This window comes from Musa acuminata, chromosome BXJ2-8, assembly GCF_036884655.1.
Source record: "Musa acuminata AAA Group cultivar baxijiao chromosome BXJ2-8, Cavendish_Baxijiao_AAA, whole genome shotgun sequence".
NCBI classification, from domain to species: Eukaryota; Viridiplantae; Streptophyta; class Magnoliopsida; order Zingiberales; family Musaceae; genus Musa; species Musa acuminata.
The window spans coordinates 35,992,123-36,012,435 of record NC_088345.1 but is presented as its reverse complement, the minus strand read 5'-3'; the positions used below and the strand labels follow the sequence as shown (position 1 = coordinate 36,012,435).

Genomic DNA, 20,313 nt, shown 5'->3' with positions numbered 1-20,313 from the left:
CATGCTACTATGCAGTCAGAATTCAACGGAAATTCATATTAAAAAATTCTCATTCTTATTGCTAAATGTCAGTTGAGGATTAAATCTATGCAGTTTGTGTTTTGGAACTTTTATTTGAATTTTTTTGAGCAACCCTCATACGATGCATAAAAGACAATTACCCTTTCAATGATTTTTCACATGAAAGGTCATCCTTCATGCACTGACATTTTCTTTTATTGCTGCAAAACTAGGATCCCCGCACTTAGTACATGTCTAATTTGCAGTTCTTTCCTTGCAGAGTGGTGTTTGTATTATTATTATATTGTTATTATTTTACAATTTGAACAGCACCATGCAGTAGATTTGGAGTTCGAATTACTTTTGACCATCATGATCTGCATTAGGAAGGCCTACAAGTGACAATCTTTCAAATTTAGATTGATTCATTCGAAAGAGCCCTTAGCTATGGGCTTTGAATGTAAAGTTCCTTAATTTGAGGTTTTATTACTTTTAATTTGTGTGTTTTTGGTAAATGTTATTGCTGAAAATCAGGTTGAGAAAAATTCAAATAAAAGTTACATTAAATCCTCAAATAAGGTTACAGGTTAAAACTTAGCTAGCCATTCATCAGAATATTAGTGTAAGTTGTATTTGTTACTTAGGTAAAGCATTTATTTTGAAGTTATATTTATTGCTAACATAAACATTTAGTATAGACTAGTTAAGAATATAAATAAATAACATTAAATTAAAAAAAAAAAATCTACATTGTATTAGAAACTAGTGTAAACATTGTACAGAACTAGTTTAATTGTCCTCAAAACAATTTAGATTTCATTATTTTGAACTTAAATAGTTTATAAATAAATGATGTGTGATATTTTTACAAGTTAGTAAAGTTGATGATTGTTTTTGAAGGATCTGATTCTCTTTGAATTATTTATGCTGAAAATAGATCTGTTACTAACATAAGCAGTTAGTAGAGATTAATGTCGATGATCAAAGAATACAAACCAATTACTTCAAAAGATTAAACACTATTTTTGAAGGATTATGTTTTACTGTTACCTTATATTTGTGAGAAATTTTCAAGAATTTTCTAGATTTATTTCACCAAAAGACCAAATCTACTCAAACAAGATTTGGCAAAAATTATAATGATTTAGAGGATTATTTTGGTTTTGAAAAGAAGATTTCACACATTTAGAATGATCCGACATCTAGAAATAGTGGTCATCTCCAAGCTTTGTAGATGGAAGATCTCATTGAGCTAAGATTTGTGTATCTTACATGAGACAAAGAAAAGAGGAGGAAAGCTACAACTGTATATTCTTAAGAGAAAGCTCCAAACTTGTTTTTTTCTTGAGAGCTAAAGAAAGAAGCTTTTGTTCCTCGCTTCTAAAGTCTTCAGAGATCTTTCCTCCTCCTGTAAGCTAGTCTTATTCTTGTACGTTTACTGTTAGTCTAGCATGCCTTGCTTATAGACCTCTATAATTGTGAGGTTTAGACTGCCAATTAGAAACTTGTAAAGGTATAGAGCTCGGAGAGGAGACTTGTTTTTCTCTAAACTTGTTCTTGAGCTTGGAAGTGGAAGAAGTGTGAGTTTGTGCTCGAGTATACTTGATTTGGATTTTACTAATGGAAGGAGATAACAGTAATCTGGATTACCTTCAGAACGTAAAGGTACCTAAGAGTCAATGGAACCTTAAGAACTTCTTGCTCTTTGATTTTTATTTTTTTTTCAATTTTCTTTTATTTGTCCATTTACTTGTTCATAATCTTTTTTGATACATATTAATTGTTTATATCGTTTTTATATCCTAGTTTATACAGTAAGTCTCGTAGTGTCTAAATCATCCTTTATTTTTTGTCATTGTTTATTGAAATTCTAAACATAAGTATAATAGGCTGTGAAATCTTTGTTATAGAAGGATTTTATGGGTTGATAAAATTAGATCATCTCATCACATCTATCAATAAGGGGTCATGTATTTCCCGAGGCATAATTTGAAAGTGTAGCTTATTTATCTCTTTCTCTCTCTCTCTCTCTCTCTCTCTCTCTCTCTCTCTCTCTCTCTCTCTCTCTCTCTTAGCTTTCTTTTTACCTATCCTCAATTCTTGTCTCACTCTTGGAGGATACCTTTTTCAGTCAAAGAAAGAAATCACTCCATGGTAGACTCAACACCAAGAAGGTTCATCGGAGATGGAAAAGTATTTCCAAGTAAATTTTGTCATACCTACACGGATTCTAGTTTTCCAACCAATTGGCTGCATAGGCTTGAAATTCTAATCATAGTTGGATCAATTTATATATCATTATTTGCTGATACTTTTGGAGTATCTATGTTAGGGGATAGATTTTGTTTCTTTCTTTTGTACAATACTAATGCAAAATTTGCTGTGTCTGGGCAAGAGCAGCGAAAGAGGTTTTGCTTAGACCGATACTAAACGGAAAGTACATACTGGTTCAGGTGTGAATCGATTTGTGAACTATCCCTGTTTCTGATGGTCCAATCCAATCTAGTAAAATAGTAAAAGAACAAAAACATAGTTTTTCTTGTTGATTAGGGTTTGTGAATGTGAATCCTTTTGCATGGGGAACATGATTTTGCTTCCTCTTCTTTATTTGTCTCCCTCCTTCATTGCCTTGTCTTCTTCCTTGTATGTTTCATCCATTGCCTTGTATGTTTCATCCATAGTAAAAGAACAAAAACATAGTTTTTCTTGTATGTTTCATCCATTGCCTAGTGTTCCTTCATCTTTGTTCGTCATCCTTCTTCTATTTCTTTCTTTTTCTATTTCTCTATTGTCATATGTTCTTTACTCATTCTTCTCTCTTCAAAACATCGATATATATCGAGTCGACCCAGAGAATAATACGAGTCCGATACCTTAAACAAGGTTCGTTGGGTAAGAGTAATAATTAAGAGACAAATCTAGTTAACTCAAGAGATTTTATTATCAACAATCAAGATCTTTATAACCAAGTTAGCTTAGGCAAGAGAAATCATTTTATAAGGTTAAAATATAGTATGATCAGAATTTCCTTCCCATAGTTAAAATAAGACACATTAATATGAATGTATGATCAGAATTTACTATTAAGACAAGATTTTCTTATCAACAATCAAGACATTCACTAATCATATGAATTAACAAAAATTACACGGAAAAATACAAGTAATAGTTAATAATCAATCTTAGGTGAGCAAGGGGCATTAGTATCGTAGATCTCTTACAAGCACACATTCCTCCCAATGTTGATTAGGATGCAGGCATTTGACTAGCTCTTGCTCTATCCTCTTCAGGGATTATTACTTTCTTAATAGCTCAACATTCTAGCACAAGACTGTAGTGCGAGATTGTTAGATTTATGTCAACTAAATTAATTTGTACTTTAAAATTTTAGTGAAATTTAAAATAATTATTTAAACAAAAAAGTTAATACTTCTGTTTAATTTTATGGGTTTTTTTTTTTTTTTTTTTTAATGGTGGAGGAGAAGGGAAAAGTGTTGAACTCTTCCATCACAGAAATAGAAAGGTTTACGAGCCTCCTTCCCCTCTACCCTACCCTGCCCTGCCCTGCCATGCCCTACCCCACCCCACCCCACCAGCCCGTGGGACCGCGCGGCGACAGGCTTCTCCCGCTGTCCTCTCTCCCCACCCAAAAGAACTCTGCTGTCGGTATCATTATTATTGTTTTCCGTGAGGCAGTTCAGACTGCAATCGCCAGAAAGGCTACGACACCACCAGCGTCCCCCACCCCTTCCCCTCCCCACGCTTTCCATTCCCGGCCGGTTTGGCGCGGTCAAGGACCGATGCCTTGCGCCGAAGCAAGCCCGTTTCGGCCCGGAAAAGGGGGTTGAAAACGAGAGCACACTGCGTCCACACCGCACTCCACCCTTCTCACTTTAGGGGTTCCAACGAAGCAACGCCCCCCGGATAGGGAAAGCCTCGGGAGAGGACTCCGGAGCGGTCATTGGCGTGCAGACCTCACTCACGGGCAGTGAATTGGGGGATCTCTTTTCCCGAGAATTTTAATCAAGGGAGTTTATTGAAAGTTGGAGATGCTCTGACTCCGGTGTGTGTCTATTTACCCATTGGGACCACCGTGGGGATGAGTAAATGCTCCCATGGCTTTAACTGTTCGGAGTAGATGGATGGAGAGTTGTCCTTCAACGTATCATCTTCTTGCTCCCCACCTAAAAATAATAGATGCACCACATTTTTTTTTCTTCTATACAGAAATCCCAACAGTGCTTTTCCTCGTTCAATGTGAAATCTAACCCGGATATCGGGATTTTATATTTATTGAATCCTTTCCTTGTTAAGTTTTTAGGGTTACCACTCACTCAATTATGTGTATAAATAGAGTTTAAGTTTTGAGGTTACTGATCACCCAATAAATAGTTTTCTATCTATTAAATTTTTTTATTATCATTGTTGTTCTGTCTGAAGCATAGATTAGATACATCTACTCTTTCGAGTCTCTCCTTATGGCTCTTCTTTCCGATTGACGCCCAAGATTGTACCTCCTTCGCTCGCAGAGAGTAGTCAACTTCTCGCTCATCATGTTCGCTACCACGGTCGTCCAACGCGACTCCACCAATATGAGAGCGAGTTTGCACTTGCAGCCCACTTGCGGTTGCTTGGGGCAATGGTTCGGCTTGCCCCACCTTGCTCAATTCGCCACGGTGCTTGACCATGGCGAGATTGCGAAATTTCTTCGCTGCTTACTCGAATTTCTTGTCTATTCTGATACTACAATGTCACAGACTTAGTTGGAATTGCCTTAGTCGTGAGGTACCCTTACGGTAAAGTTACGAACTTAGCTGCGGTTACCTAAGTCATGAAGCACCCTTGCACCAACTCCTCGAACTTAGCTAGGGTTGCCTAAGTCATGAGGTGCCCTTGCGACATATGCGTCCGTAAAGGTTCAACCTAGTTGCAACCTCATACAAGTCCCGAAGGACTTGTAAAACAAAAAGTTGATTAGATTGAAAACGAGCGACGGACATGTCCTGATGTCTTGTAAAGAGGGAAGCTTTACAAACAATTCAGTAAGCACCTTCAAGTCCACAAACAACTGCTCACCGGGTGCCAAGCGCGAAGGCAAGTTCCTGTCAAGTTAACGTGCGAACTTGTAAAGATTTTTCAACGCCCGACAATATACCGAAGCCCCATCCAGTCCTATGCCACCTGAGGGATTCTAGGGTGCTAAGATGGTTGACGTTTTGTTGTGCTGCTACAGCTTGCAGAAAACAAGCCGTGGCACGCAAAAATGAAACCATTTTGGGCCATTTCGGCTTGGCACGACGAGCGGTCGCACTGTAACATTGCAACCTGTTCGAACATGCATTTTTACAAGTAAAAACATAAAACCAAGGTAAAACAGGCTGCCATGTCTCTGTATAAGCATGCAAAAGCGACAAACGATTCGTTGAACGAAGTTGTTGCGAGTGCGCGATGACCGTTCGTGACAATACGCCACCGACTGCAACATCTTCCTTTGGCTTATGCCTTTATTGCAAGCCTCCTCTACCCTCCGCTGTTGTGTGTAGCGTCTTCCTTCGGCTTACGTCGTTTACCATGAGCCTTCTTCGCCCTATGCCGTCATGTGTAGTGTCTTCCTTTGGCTTACGTTGTCGATCGCAAGCCTTCTTCGTCCTACGCTACTGTGTAAAGCTTCGTTTCTCCACCTTGTGTAGCTTACATCATCGATCAGCTTTGTTCCTCCATCGGTTACCACCTTCCTCCGCCCTAAGCACCACCGTAATCACGTGAACCCTACTTGAGTCGAAGAATACAACTGTCCTCCAACATGCACTATCGCCTTCCTCGATGCCATACTCGATAGTCTTTTGCAAACTGATTACTTCTCCGTCTCCCATCTTTGTTAAATAATATCCTATTTCCTGCTTGCTTGTGCACTTTGTTTAACGATGTCCAATTTCCTGGACTTTGTTAAAATGTTAGGAACTTATGAACACTACTAGATGGGTACACTATTAAGAGTTAGGACATGTAGTACATTGCTTAGTATGGACGATACATATTAGTCTGATAGAATACCAATACTCAAACTATCCTCTATCGGGCGATTTCAATCACTTGACCTCTACTCTCAAATTAGAGACATCTATTCTTAAATTTTTTTATTAATACCATTGCATCTAAAAGCTTCGACCTATATGGTCTATAATTTTATATGCTTAAATTTGAAAATTAATCAAGAAATTTTTTTTTTTTGTTGGGAAGCATAGTATGATGGGTTTAGAATATAAAAACCTACTCCGATATCATCTTAATATGTTTTTATCATTATTAGTTTAATCCATATTAATAATAGTATCATATTTACGGGGGAGGGGGCAAAAAAAACCAAGAGAAGAAAACTTGTATAAGATTATGGACCTTTGTTTTCTCACATAAACTAAAGAACAACTCGATCATATCAACTTGGATCGGATCCAATTTAAAATTGCCCATCCTACCTACTATCATCAACAAGTGCAAGATCGTATCAATCAGACAGCGTCACGTGTGCCAATAATTATATGTGCAAAGGGGATATGGTGATACCCACCACCCCCACAACATTTATTATCGTATGACAAGACTTGTGAGGTTTCACAAACCCACCCGCAAAGTGTTTTCTAAATCTCCTTTAGCATACATCATCGTTCTCCTTAATAAAGCTAATGTGACAGTTGTTAACCAAAAACATTGTAGTAAAAGACTACTTGGTTAGGCATGTGGACCTATCACTTAGGTCACTCTAGATCAGGACATCTTGACTTCAATTATGAGAATCTACTGACCAACTTGATACTAACTTTGGGGAATTATCTTAGTCGAAGTTTTACCAGCATTAATTTTATTGGTTTGTACGCAGGTTTGATTGTCTACTTGGTTGTTGTTCCAAAAGACAACACTCCATTAATTGCCATTCCACATTAGGAAACAAGGAATCCAATCTTACTTTTAGCCAAAAAAATAAAAATTGTAATAGCATATGTGCAAAGAATATATTATATTTTCAGAAGAAAATTAATGCTCGGTCATATATTATATTTTACCGAACATTCTAAAATTCTTAACTATAGTTTTTTTGTTCCAACAAGATCAGAATACAAAATTAGAAATGCTTCAGAGAAGATGAAAAATACTTTAAATGCACTACTACTTGGATTTTGATTTTTCTTCTTCTCCTTCTTGTTTTGTAAATGATAAATATCAATAATTTAGATTTTACCCAAACCTTACTATCAATAATTTAGATTTAATCCCAATCCTTACTAGTTAGCATCTCCATACAATAAATAATAAGAAAGTTTGAATTACCTAATTAGTTAATAATAATAAAAGTTTATAATATAGAAAAGTTGTAAAAATATCAACAAACGCAAGTTTCTGATAATAAATATACTTTTTCGAAAAGAAAAAATGATGAAGGAAAATATTTAGGATGATTTATTTTTAATGTCGAAACTATTAATTTCTAGTCATGGAACGTTCATCCATCCATTTCTTACTCAACTTAAATTTACTAGCACTAGCAAGAAAACTTCACTCCCTGCAGTCGAGAAGAACAAAGATGCATCGACCTTACTCTTTTTGAGTTTGGACCAATGGGCTCGAGTAGATCTCTTACAGCCAAGTCAGATGTGGCCTTGCTGTTTGTTGAGGGAATCCTGATGATGCTGCAGCCGAACTGGCCATCACTCCAGGTGTGGCCATGTCTGCGAAGCGTCGTAGCCTATCGCTGCTACCGTTACCCCAGTTCCACTGTCTCTGTCGTCGTTGCTGCTGCTGCTGCTGCTGCTGGTGGTGGTGGTGGTGGTGGTGGCCACCGCCGTCACCGCTGCTGTTCGCAAGCTGCAGCTTTCGATCATGGCAGGCAAAGTAAGTGAGCATGGAAGATTGTGGTTGCTACAGGGACAGAGGTCATCATCATACCTTTGCCTTGCTGTCCATCCCAACACCCTTATCGTCCCCACAAGGATCGTCGATATCAGAGTTAGACCTTCCCAAGCTCAGGTCGAGGTTGTGTTCCTTCTTGCCATCTGCAACATTATATGAGAAGGAAGACTAGACCAAGCATCAAACTGCGAAATAGCAACCGATAACCCACCGCTGGGATCGAGCTCCTCCACGTAGATGCTCGGGTCGAAATTGGTCACCGCATCTTTCCCATAGCATTTAATGGCAGCGTTGTCATAAGCCCTGCAAACCCGAAGCACACGTAAAGCCTCCGTTTAACTCGTAGCAACTGTGGAACAGAGTTTACCTTGCAGCTTCCACTTCCGTGTCGAAGAGGCCCAGATAGACGTATCTGCTTGAAGAGCAAACGATTACGAGCTTCGAGGGGGGAAAGGAAACAGAGACGAGGAGCGAGAGAGAGAGATAGATGGATTTGCATACTTCTTCCCCAGGAATTGGCCCATTCTGGCTTCCCATCGGCCGCACTTGTGCAGTGTGACTCCCCTGTACTTGGAGCTCCCTCTCGGGAAACCGGTGCTCTGGCGTCGAAGCACATGGACGAACTCCTCCTTCGTGAGATTGTTCATCTGCCCACCCACAACCATCGTCTTTCTCAGGAACTGCTCTTCTATGTTTGCACGAGTTATGGCAGCAGCAGCAGCACTCACCTGTTTGATGTCCTCCTCGTAGTCTTCCATATTGAAGTTGATGTCCGCGTCGACGCCGCGAAATTTGATGGCGGCACGGTCGTATGCCCTCGCCGCAGCATGAGCTGTATCGAATCCACCTGTAGGAATTGACGGCGATAAGCCATTGAAGCGGTGTGACGCACGGAGGTTACCACGAAATCCATCAGATGCTTACCCAAATAGACTTGCTTTCCGCAATCCCTGCACGTAAATGATGAAACAGTACATGAATTCGTTGATGTCTACGAAGCGAAAAAGGAAGATGAGAAAGGAAGAAGGGAATTGGGCTAACCATATGTGTGACTCCCAGCGGCCGGTCCTCCGGTAGAATGTGACGCCGCGGTACTGCGAGCTCCTCGACCGCGGCCCTCGCCGGCTCTTCTTGGCGGGCTGAGACGCCTCCGCCGCCGTCTCTGTCGCGGTGGCGCTCCGCTGCGGTGACTGCCCGAACTGGACGCCGACCCAGTGCGCAGGTGGCAACGAGCTCTCCGCGGCGCCGCCGCCGACGTCGCCTGCTTCCATGACTTCGTCTAACGGGAAGAACTGCCGCGTGATGACGGCGGGTTCGCTGTCGGCGGAGCAGCTGCCTTCCACGTGTTGGAGGCCGCGGCCGGTGACTGTGAATCCGAATATCTTGCAGTCTCCGTCGGCCTCGACGGCGGAGGAGCTGGAGTTGTCGTAGCAGCAGCGGTCCTTGTCGGTGGACACCGTCTCCGGCGCTTTTCCTTTGTTGTCCTCCTCAGCATCAGTAGCTGCGTCCTTCATTTGATCCGGCGAGTCATTTAGATTCCACATCGGCGGCTTTGCCCTCCTCCCCTCCCTCCTCTGCTCTTTCTCGAGCTCAACTCCTACTAAATACAGCAGACAGAACACTTGAAGACCGATTTTTTTATTTATTATTTTAATCTTTCTCGCCTCAAGATCTCATCTTTCACCTCGCAAAAGAGAGGAGGAGGGTTCGATCATCCTTCTCCGGTGTCTGGCTCCTCCTCGAGAAGCAGCAGACAGAACCCGTCAAGATGGAATTCTTTTCTCTTTCTTGCGTTCAAGATATCTTCTTTCAAGGATGCGGGTTCAATCTTCCTCCTCCGGTTTCTTGCTCTTCCTCGAGAAGTAGAAAACTAGAAATAGCCTTCAACGGGTACTCAACTGCAGCAGACAGAACACGTCAAGATCGAATTTTTTTCTTTTTTATCTTCTTCTCTTCTCGTCTTCAAGATCTCGTCTTCCACCTCGCAAAAGAGAGGATGCGAGTACAATCTTCGATCGCCGGTCGCTTGTCGTGTTATCGCAACAGGAACTTTGTAGTTGTGGAATCCAAAACCTAGGACAGGAGACAGAGGCAAAAAGAAGAGCAGACGGGGAGGGGGGAAGCTGATGACCAGAGGGAACCCACTTTTGCCAAAGTTAGTGCCTCCTCCCCAACCAGTGAAACGCTCCCAAAACACACCTATGACGCATCCAAGAGGAGCACCACCACAAACATTTAAGCACAATAGAGTGGAAGCGCAGTTATACCTCGGCGATCTGGTTCCCGTCAAACATACAAGCAACGTTCTCCATCCATCCATGAAGTCATTTGCTTGTTGGGCTCCGCCTCTCCGCTTGTGCTGATGGGGAAGAAGGAAAGAAGACGCAACAACCATTACGCAGCCTAATCCCACGTTAACCAAATCGAAAAGCCAGCCCTGATTTGGAATTGCCTCTCGTGGTTTCTTACTCTTTCTCTCACTGCCATGAAAGGAAGCAGTTTCCCCTTCGCACGCCTTGGCAGGCAAGTGTGGCCATCACGCTTTGCCTCTTCGACATGGCATGTTGATCTCATGGCACTACTTGCGAATTGGTAGGATTCAATCGAGAATGCATTCTACTAAGGGCAACACCGAAGTCCGATTTGACTCGAGGTTACGTCTGCAGATTAATCTCAGCTTGATTCGAACAGACCGAAAGGCTGTGATCCCAATCGAGTTTGGGGTGGTCTTCTGAGGTTTCCACAGGAATCTTTGGAGTGTTGGTGATGAATATGGTCGTGCACCGACGAGTGATTTGGGTCCAATCGACTCCTCTCTCTCTCTCTCTCTCTCTCGGTTCAATTGAGCCAAGTTTGGTTGAGTTAGAATGGAATAGGAGAGTTGGATGAGACAGTAAGTAAAGACAAGTGGACGACTCCAAATGGCCTCACCGCATTAAAAAAAGTCATGTGGGCCCCGCGCCCCGTTTGCTTGCAAAGTGATTGGGGTATTCAAAGCAAGACGCCATCTCTCGAAATCTCGTCTCACAAGTCTTAAACACCTAAAAGGTAGTCATTGGTCATTTACCAAATGTTAATTGTCCAAAATATCATCCGATAAAAGCATAATGAGATAGATTTAGGACACGAAATCTCATTCAAAGAATTTTTGAAGATGATAGCCCAACTATCTATATAATGATGTTTCAGAAAAAAAAAATCCATATTTAATCACGGCAACAGATACCATTATCATCTTCCTCTCCTCGGCCCATTAAATAGTGGAAATGTGAATATATGCTCTTCTTCTTCTTCTTCTTCTTTCTCCTCTTTTCTTTGTCAGTCTTCCTTTTCCGCTTGCTTGCTCTTCTCCCATATTCAATGTCTACCAAATGAAAAAGAAAAAGACATTAGTTCGTAAGCAACCACGTCTCAATTAGACAAACCCAAATACCGACGACATGGCCTCCTCTCCTTGTTGATCTAAGAAAAAGAACACCACTATTAGCGAGAGAAAGAAGAGACACTGACATTCCAATCCAGCCCCAAGTAACTATAATTGAGGTATGGAGTCGAATAGGAGGGAATGGGAAAATAATGGTGACAAGACCTATTAACTATAATTGAGGGATGGAGTCGTCGAATAGGAGGGAATGGGAAAATAATGGTGACAAGACCTATTAACAATAACCTCTACCAACTATAGGTCAACTTAATGAGCAAGAGACCGAGGGTATCAAATGCATTAACGTGGGAGGAAACCTAAGTTTTGGGCTTACTTACCTTCAACATCATCAACACACGAGAGCTATGAGTACCCTTTAGCATCGATGCACATGACAAGGTCAAATTTGGCCCTTCTTCCAATTTGACAAAATTGATTCCATCCATCAAGTTCGAAAGAGGAAAGAAAGGCATTACTGAGGATTCAAACATTGGATTTTATAAAAAAATTTTCCAAGGTACCACCCCTTGTAGAATTGGATGAGTTTTGAACAAAAATATATTTGAGAATGTTATTTTATAAAATAGCAATCTTATAACCATCGATTTAATAAAAAATATATATATTCTTTTAAGTATCATACTAATGTGTCATATGCCTAAAGGTTCAAAAGCCATGTGGCATGTTGATAGATCGAATCTCGATTGATCGAAAACAATAATCATATCAAAAGCCCATGTGGCATGTTGTTGATAGATCGAAAATAATCTCGATTCGATTGATCGAAAATAATAATCATATCAATAACATGCTTTCTTAAACTGAAGTGTAGTTTGAACCAACCAAAACTTTGAAGATGTAATTTAGATGGTAACTATCCCTCTCTCCTAATCATGTCTTATGATGATAAGACTGCCAATCTAATAAAACTGAAAAAAAAACGACAAACAAATGAACACTTTCAATTCTTCTTCTCACAAGCAAATATGTTAAGACCAACTAATGTGAGTTGCACCAACCACAACATAGAGCAATCATATGCAAATGGCTACCAGAAAAAAAAACAAAAAACAAAACTCATCAAATCAAAGCACTTATTTCTGCATTCAACGAAGAAATAATTCGAGCAGCATCGAAAGCAAATGTGTTTCACACGTGGGCAGAAGTCACTTGCAAAACTTAACAAAGCTTTCCATCACATGAAAAAGGAAAAAACCAAGTGTTACTGTTTTGTCTCCTCATGCAGCAGCGCTATGTGCTACTGACCTCAACTTGTACACCATACCCACAACATCTGAACGTATCCGTAGCATAAACATCCAAAGTTCTAATCTAATATACGATGTCCGTTATAAACATAATCTCCATACTCTAAATTTAACTAGTCCAACCAGCTAGTTAACATGTCCATGCAACTAAGACCTATGAAACAAAAGATCTCATGATTGGATTGTACGTTCAAGAAAAAAGATTTAAGCATCAAATTTATCACATAAATTGCTACAAATTGCAGTCAACTGTTATATACAACTTACATGTATGTCAAAACCCCAAATTATCTAATTTGATGCACTCCGTCCGTAAATGACGAGTGAGCACTTGCCTCATTCGATGGAACAAGAGTTTCTTGCTTAGCGTATGCACACTTGAAACAGATTAGAGATTATTAGCTTCGAGGTGGTCTCTCACCAAGCTCAACCAAGTCAGGCAATTTTCAACTTCATATTTCAGAATCATGCACAGGATTCCGGCGCTGAACAAAACCTACAAGTCACTAAACTTGTATCAAGTGAATATAAACAGACTTATCATCAAGGTATAAATATCAACACTCATCTTGGGAACTTATTAGACCGGTAGGTAACCGATCAGTAGGATCATTACACCTTGGTACATCCGGAAAAAGGTTCAGAATTTGTTTAACTTGCCGATACTAATCACTATGACCAGTGTACTATGTATTAGTCCAATATTGAACCTATATGGTAGGGCCGGTAACAATTGGTATTATGTGGTTTTTGAGACCATGCAAAACAAATTAATAAAGTAAGCTGGTAATAGTGGGATATACAATTTTAAGTTGTAACCAAGAATTTAGCATGCAGCCTGTACTCAGCACTGCCTGAAGAGACAGGCATACAATATTCTGTTGTATCAAGGCATGCCAACATGCTGCAAGTTTGGCAGTGCCAAATAATACAAGACTCCAACATGTCACAGACACGTAAAAGTTCACTTCAGTTACAAGACATATAACAGAAAATTTAGAGCATGGAATAGCCTTTATAATAATTACTTTTAGGAAAACAACAAGATGAAGCATTAGCATGGAACCCATAGGCTTCTACTGTATCACATTAGTCATCACCTTCCTACATCTACCAATCTGACTTGTGCGAGTCATTACCACCTCAAATAGGTTCTGGTATAACTCTTCGTTTCTAACAAGTGTTGACATTCTTTGAGGTCTTATTGCGGTTCTCTCAAGATACAAACAAGGGGAGCAACCTCTTCTTCTCACTATAGGAGTCCCCGGAGACTTTGATAGCTCTTAATAATTCCTGAAAACCCATCTGCTAATCATGAACCCAAAGTAGCCTTAGCATTAGTATTTGATGTTTTAGACCAATGCTATTTGGAGTCTGAAGCCACTTAAGACATCAATTAGCATCCTCTACAGTTACTCTCCATTTTCCAGCAATAAAATAATCTTTTTGCTCTCTAGTTTAGATCTTTGGGAGATCTTTCTCTTCAAATCGGAGAAAAAAAATCTGGTTTGAGGAATAAATCCTAACATGTAACTCACAAGTCCTATAGTGTCTACAGACATCTAGTTCTCCAAATCCAGGTACTAATCACTTACAACAAATATACCATACAACAGCATATGCTGCCTCCTTCGACGTGACAAACGCAGTTGCCACCTCCTCCCCCGATGATCTCCTCTGCTGATGTTGTTGACCCCGACGACTTCTCTCAATCGACAGTGCAGGCCCCCTCTCCCCCTCTCTTATTTCTCTCTCCTAGCCCACAGTGCCCCCCTCTCTCCTGAAGGTGCAGGGCCATCCCCCTGCCCCCCATCTCTCCCTGCTCTCCCCTGTCTCTCTCTTCCCCACTCTCAGCAATCTCTCTCTCTCTCTCTCTCTCTCTCTCTATATATATATATATATATATATATATATATATATATATATATATATATATATATATATATATATATATATATATGAAGGCACATCCCCTCCCAGCCAACTGAGTGGCACCGTAGTAGAGACAACATTCTTCGTCATTGCCTTTGATCTTAAATCAAACTCCGCTGCTCCACTTCATCACCTCTTGCACCGTGTCGGTGTAGCCTCCCTCTTGATTGTTGATCTTGGGATTGTTACTGCTATTCCTTTGGATTGTTACTGTTGTTTTGTGATCTTAAATCATGACAATCATAGGTAGCATCTTAATCTTAGTGGTTAAATGTATGTATTTCTAAGTTTTTGGGTGATATTTTGACTATATAAAATGTTATTAAACTCATATATCATCTACTTTTTATTTTAATGATTATTTTTATCATTAATTATATTTTATTATGATTTTTATATTCACAAGTGTCTCACTTCACTCAAGCAAGCAACTAAGGTCTTTTGACAATATATATGTGCGTGTGTGTGTGTGCATCCTTTTTGCAAGTAGTACATATAAAAATAACAAAAGGGCTCATCTACATCATATAGTTAAGTAACATTGGAAGCAAATTAGGCTACAAAAGAAATATGTCTACATATATCATAATAATTTGACTGAAACTGAAAGTACCTTTTGGCACTCAAATGTATGGATCCTCCTCCTCTGCCTCACTATCCCATAGCAATTCGTTGTTGGGAGTTGGTGATCCAAAGCTTTGAATCCCCTCGTATCCAAATTCCTCCCCAAAAGTGCCTTCATCGACGACCTCCTCCTCCGAAAATGCTGAAATCTCAAGACCACCCAATCTGGAATTCCCAATGACAATCTCATCAATTACCACGTCTAAATCCTGCAATTCACCATCCTCATAGAAACCAGCAGATGCAAATAATCCTTCCATGTTGTCATCAGCATCGTAATAACTATTCGCCTCCTCCCCATCCAAGAATTGTGCCCCCCACCCTGACTGCAACAACTCTTTGCCCACCTCCCCATTCTCCACCCGCACCCAAGGAACCCATATGTCAGCCTGCCGCCCCAGTGCCGTCCGACCATCCCCGACCACCACCGTCCTCAGGTCAGCCTCCCTCGCCCTCCTGATCATGTCAGAAAAATCCGAGTCGTCGGACACCAGAAACAGCCAATCAATCCCCCGAGTCATAGAATGCAGCATCTGCCTTTTGACCGCCGAGTCTGCAGCCTGGGGCTTGTCGGCGACCGTCCTGACGAAGACTCCTGCCCGCCGAAGCTCCGAAGCAAGGCCATACCCTGTCTTGGGGGTGAGCAGAGTCCGGGCGGCATCCTCGTACTTGTGGTTCCCAGCGATGAACCTCTCGCGGTACCTCTGCCGCTTCTTGCCCTTGAGGGAGCGCATGCGGTCCAGCTTCTTCTGGCGCTCACGCACATGGAGCTGGCGGAAGTGCTTCTTGAGATCCAGGTTGGTTCGGCACTTCCGGCCACAGACGCCGCAGGTGTAGGATTCGGCAGGGGCGACGAGGCCCTTGCGCTCGAGGACGTTCAGGCGATGGCGCTCACGGCGCTGCTCGAGGACCCACTGGGGGAGGTGGACGAAGGCGTGGCGGTTGGCGTAGGCGGAGACCTCGACGACGCGTCCGAAGAGCTCGGCAGCGCGGCGGAGGGCGACGGCGGCCTCGTAAGGGGGCCCGCGGGGGGGCTTGTTATCGAGGTCCCAGAGGACCACCACCGTCTGCTGGCGGGCAGTCCAGACGCCGTCGCGGCCGCAGAACATGTCCACCTCGGCAGCCGCAGCGCTAAGATCGGGGGGCTGGGCGGCGGAGGCGAGGGGGCGGGCGGCAGCGGTGCGGGGGCGGAAGGCGAGCCTAGGTACGGGGCAGCGGAGCGGGAGGAGAGGCGAGACGATGAGAGAGGGTGGGCTGAGTGGGAGGTGGACGGCGGTGGCCGGACCAAGCATCTTCCTCCAATTAAGTCGGTGAACAGGAGGGATGATGTTCTTCACCCCGTCCAAGCTTCCGACGCTTGGCTTGAAGTTAGATCATGCGGCAAGGGCAGGGATACGCCAAACCGAACAGGCCATGTCTTAAAAGCCCAATCTAGGCCAGGTTAGATTGGGCCTATGTGGCCTTCACTTTGATCGGCTCAATTAGGGATCGATTGGCATAGCTGTGTGGCCCAGTACGACATTCGGTTCAATTGGCGGTCCAACTTGACCGTGCAATGCAGTACGATTTATTATAACCTTTTTTTATTAATGATACAATTTTGCGTCCATTTTTGAAGGTTAATAGCGTAAGATTAACTTTATTTTTTGCATCTATTATAACTTGATTTAACGTTTGAGTCTCTTTATCCAATAATGAATAGCCAAAGTAATTGCTAGCAGAATGCAATATAACAGTAGAAGCTCTAACAAATCAAGCACGAATCACATGAGAATATGTGGATAAGCTAAAGATGCGAGATAGATTTCCATGGCAGATGTGCCACGTTCATTAAGAACTCCTTATCTTTCACCGGTGAGCTCAGTGCCGCGTGCGCGCCTCACCGACAGCCAAAGGTGGGAGAGCAGGGATTGGAGAGAGGAGATCCGGTTGCCGGTGCCCATCTCCGCGTTGGCTCTGGCCTTAGCTTGGCCACGGATTCGGCGGAGAAATGGAACGCGCACTCCTCCACCGGAGTGTACATGGGCCTTCTAATGAATTCTCGCTCGCTGCTGAACAGCAGCCGGAGAGGAGGGCTGCAAGACTCGACAAACCACCGGTCGAAGACGGGAGGATCGATGACATGGTTGCGGCTGGTGCGGCATATCTCCGACCACGAGTTGAAGATGTGCCAGAAGCAGGTGCCGTCGGCCAAGGCATGGTTGACGGTCCACCCAATGAACACCTCGCCGGCGAGCTCGGTGACTTGGACGCCGAGAAGTGACAAGTGGTGGCCGCCGTAGCTCAGCATTCTGTTGAGTGGGAGGAACGCGATCACGACTGGTGGAACGTAGACGGAGTCGAGTATGTCCGAGACCTTGGCAGTGGGGGCGGACGCGTGGATGAACTCGGCTTCCTGGTCGTCGCACTTGAGGGAGATGGAATGGGAAGGGAGAGACGTGTCGTGCTCGACGACGGCGAGGCGACTAGCCAAGAGTCAGATGTGGGAACGCTCTGTATCTCATGACTACGTAACTTACTGATCCTCCACAACAAATAGTATTAAAGCGAGATTACCAAGTCACTAGGCCTCAACGGTAGACACAAAATATGAAATTGGAAAGTTAGATCGAAAGATCAACTACTCTTTGTGAACGATAAAGACGAAGACTATCTTAGAAACTTCCAAACATCATCCTCGCGAAAAGAAAATGACAATAAAAGTTTGGGTTAAATTAACCAAATAATATTGTTCATGAGTATATCAGAGTGTCATGATAACATTGTTCATGTGTATATCCAACGAAACGAAGCACTTTGAGAGGTTACTATAAAATAAATAATAATAAAAGTTTGGGTTAAATTAACGGTCATATATCAAGACAAAACCCCTATAAGGAAGATCACCTTCAAACAGAGATTGCACATATTACGAATGATCGAAGAAACCTTAGTAAATTAACATATATTAATGTCTTTCAAACCATAATCATAGATCTAGAAAATATGAACATCGTCATCCAAGAAGAAGATAAGGCTCTATTATTATTATGTTCTATTTATGTTTCATATAAAAATTTTCATGAAACAATTTTATATGTGAAGAGTATCAAAAGAAGTTATGAACTTCCAATTAACAATCAGAATCTCCAAAAGTCATACTGAAGCTTTGAGATAAAAGCAAATTTAGATTTAAATCTAAAATAGTACTACTACTACAAAAACAAAAGGGTCGTATCAAAGCAGACTACTAAGCTCTAAGAAAAAAAAGTTACAGTCAAAAGAAAAATAAATTATTGAAGTCTCATGGATAAAGAAGTTGAGACGGTGGTACTTATGGCCTTCACGTGCCATATAAGGCCACAAGATGAGTATCTTTTCGACTGTTCTTTACCTATAAACTCACCCAAAGAGAAGGAGATGTGCTTATGGGAAACACCTATTTTGCCCAGATGAAAGTTTAACGGTCAGAAAGGGAACTCTCGTGGTGATGAAGGCTGAAAACAAAATCTAAATTTATGTCCTTTAATACTCAACAGTAATAAGAGATACGACTATCTCTAGTTCATTTCTCTCATATGATGAATATACAAAGATATAATATATCAAGCTAGGCTACATGAGAGAGAAAGTCATGATGATTTTAAATAAGGTTTATTAGGCGAAAGAAAGTTATAAAAAATGGTACAATGTGAGTTTTGTATTTTTGAAAAGTAAACCAGAGTTTTTTTTTCCACTATACAACATCATATGAAAGGGAATCCTCGACTATATCCATTTATATTTGTGGGGTCCCTCATTGGTAGCGTTTTAAGGAAGTGCTCACTATATGGTTATCTTCATTGATGACTTCTCAAAAAAGGTATAAACTATGATGGAGAAACAAATTGGGAGGCATGTTTAGACACTTTGTATTGATAATAGTCTGAAATTTTATAGTAGTGAATTTAATAATTACTATGCAAAGAAAGTAATCATTCGCCACTATACAGTGCCTCACACTCCACAAATGATATAATAGAGAAAATAATCATATCACATTGGAAAATGTACGATACATGTTAGGCCAAGATAGCATCGACCGTATGCTACTTATTTATAAATAGATCGTCATTATCTACCACTAAATTCAAGATACTAGAAGAAAAGTGGAGTGGATACCTTGCCTCTTATTTATAATTAAGAATTTTCTATTATAAAGTATATGTAAGTGTGAATGATGATAAACTAGAAGCTAAGTCAAAATATTATATTTTTTTAGGTTATCCCTTAGGAGTAAAAAGGCTCAAAAGTCTAGTGCCTAAAGAATCTTCAAGTTGAAATATATAAAGATGCTATTTTTTATAAATAGTTGCTATTGCGGAAGGAGAAGACGAAGGTTGTAAAAACTGACTAAATATGGAGTTTTGATTCCAAAATCATCCTCTATACCTGAAGAACCTATTATCACCCGTACATCTCTTGAAGATGAAATAGAGGAGAAGGAGCCACAATTGGTCGAAGACGAGCACCATTATAGTATTGACCTCAGCCAGTCAAGTCAAGTCATGGACCACATCTAAATATAAATTACACAAATGTTATAGAGTTACAAAATGTAAAAGAGTCAATATCATACAAAGAGACTCTTAAAAGAGTCAACATCATACATGCATATTCTTTTTTTTCAAATTCATGCATCATTCATTAACACCAAAAAAGAACTTTCAAAAGATCGCAAAAATTATCATGCATAAGTTTGAAATATAAACTCATTAAGCATGCTTTCAAATCATCGTTACATTTTCATTAAGACTTCAAGCATAGTTTCGTTGAACATTATGTTGAATGATTCTTAAGATATCTAAACCTCTTTAGTTTCAATTTGTGTGATTGACTTTATATTAGCATGCCCAAATATTTATTCTTATGTCAAAACCATACATCAACATTTAAAACGGAAAGATAAAAAATCATTAAGATCAAAAAGTGTAACACATAATTCCAAAACATATGATTTCAAATCATTACTTCAAGTCCTTATACATAAAAATCATCAAGTATGATACAAATATTTATTTTCAAAACTTTCGTCATGATAAGACATATAAGCCAAAGAAATAATTAAACATAAAGCATATTCATCAATTATTGTTTCATTGAGCATAAAACATTTCCAAACAAAATAAAAAATCAATACGA

General features: G+C 40.9%; 2 protein-coding genes across 8 annotated transcripts; both read right to left on the bottom strand.

Moving 5' to 3' along the window:
- Positions 1 to 7,432: 7,432 nt before the first annotated feature.
- LOC135619411 (AP2-like ethylene-responsive transcription factor TOE3) lies at positions 7,433 to 10,605 on the bottom strand. 5 transcript variants are annotated; one of them, XM_065121398.1, is made up of 10 exons: positions 10,173 to 10,605; positions 9,590 to 9,803; positions 8,947 to 9,505; positions 8,830 to 8,855; positions 8,634 to 8,752; positions 8,407 to 8,552; positions 8,273 to 8,320; positions 8,117 to 8,208; positions 7,942 to 8,048; positions 7,433 to 7,866 (listed from the first exon to the last, which is right to left on the bottom strand). In XM_065121398.1, exons 2-10 carry the CDS (start codon positions 9,618 to 9,620, stop codon positions 7,633 to 7,635), a joined length of 1,362 nt encoding a protein of 453 aa, XP_064977470.1. In that variant the 5' UTR covers positions 9,621 to 9,803; positions 10,173 to 10,605; the 3' UTR covers positions 7,433 to 7,632. The 5 variants fall into 5 exon arrangements, with proteins under 5 accessions (XP_064977470.1, XP_064977469.1, XP_064977472.1 ...); XM_065121397.1 differs by having other exon boundaries at positions 9,590 to 10,605; XM_065121400.1 differs by having other exon boundaries at positions 8,947 to 9,502; positions 9,590 to 10,605.
- Positions 10,606 to 10,938: 333 nt separating this feature from the next.
- Positions 10,939 to 16,553, bottom strand: LOC135619412 (uncharacterized). Of its 3 annotated transcripts, none has more exons than XM_065121403.1 (2): positions 15,143 to 16,553; positions 10,939 to 11,269 (listed from the first exon to the last, which is right to left on the bottom strand). In XM_065121403.1, exon 1 carries the CDS (start codon positions 16,443 to 16,445, stop codon positions 15,153 to 15,155), a length of 1,293 nt encoding a protein of 430 aa, XP_064977475.1. In that variant the 5' UTR covers positions 16,446 to 16,553; the 3' UTR covers positions 10,939 to 11,269; positions 15,143 to 15,152. The 3 variants fall into 3 exon arrangements, with proteins under 3 accessions (XP_064977475.1, XP_064977476.1, XP_064977474.1); XM_065121404.1 differs by lacking the exon at positions 10,939 to 11,269 and adding an exon at positions 12,787 to 13,103; XM_065121402.1 differs by lacking the exon at positions 10,939 to 11,269 and adding an exon at positions 12,787 to 13,093.
- Between the last annotated feature and the right edge of the window lie 3,760 nt (positions 16,554 to 20,313).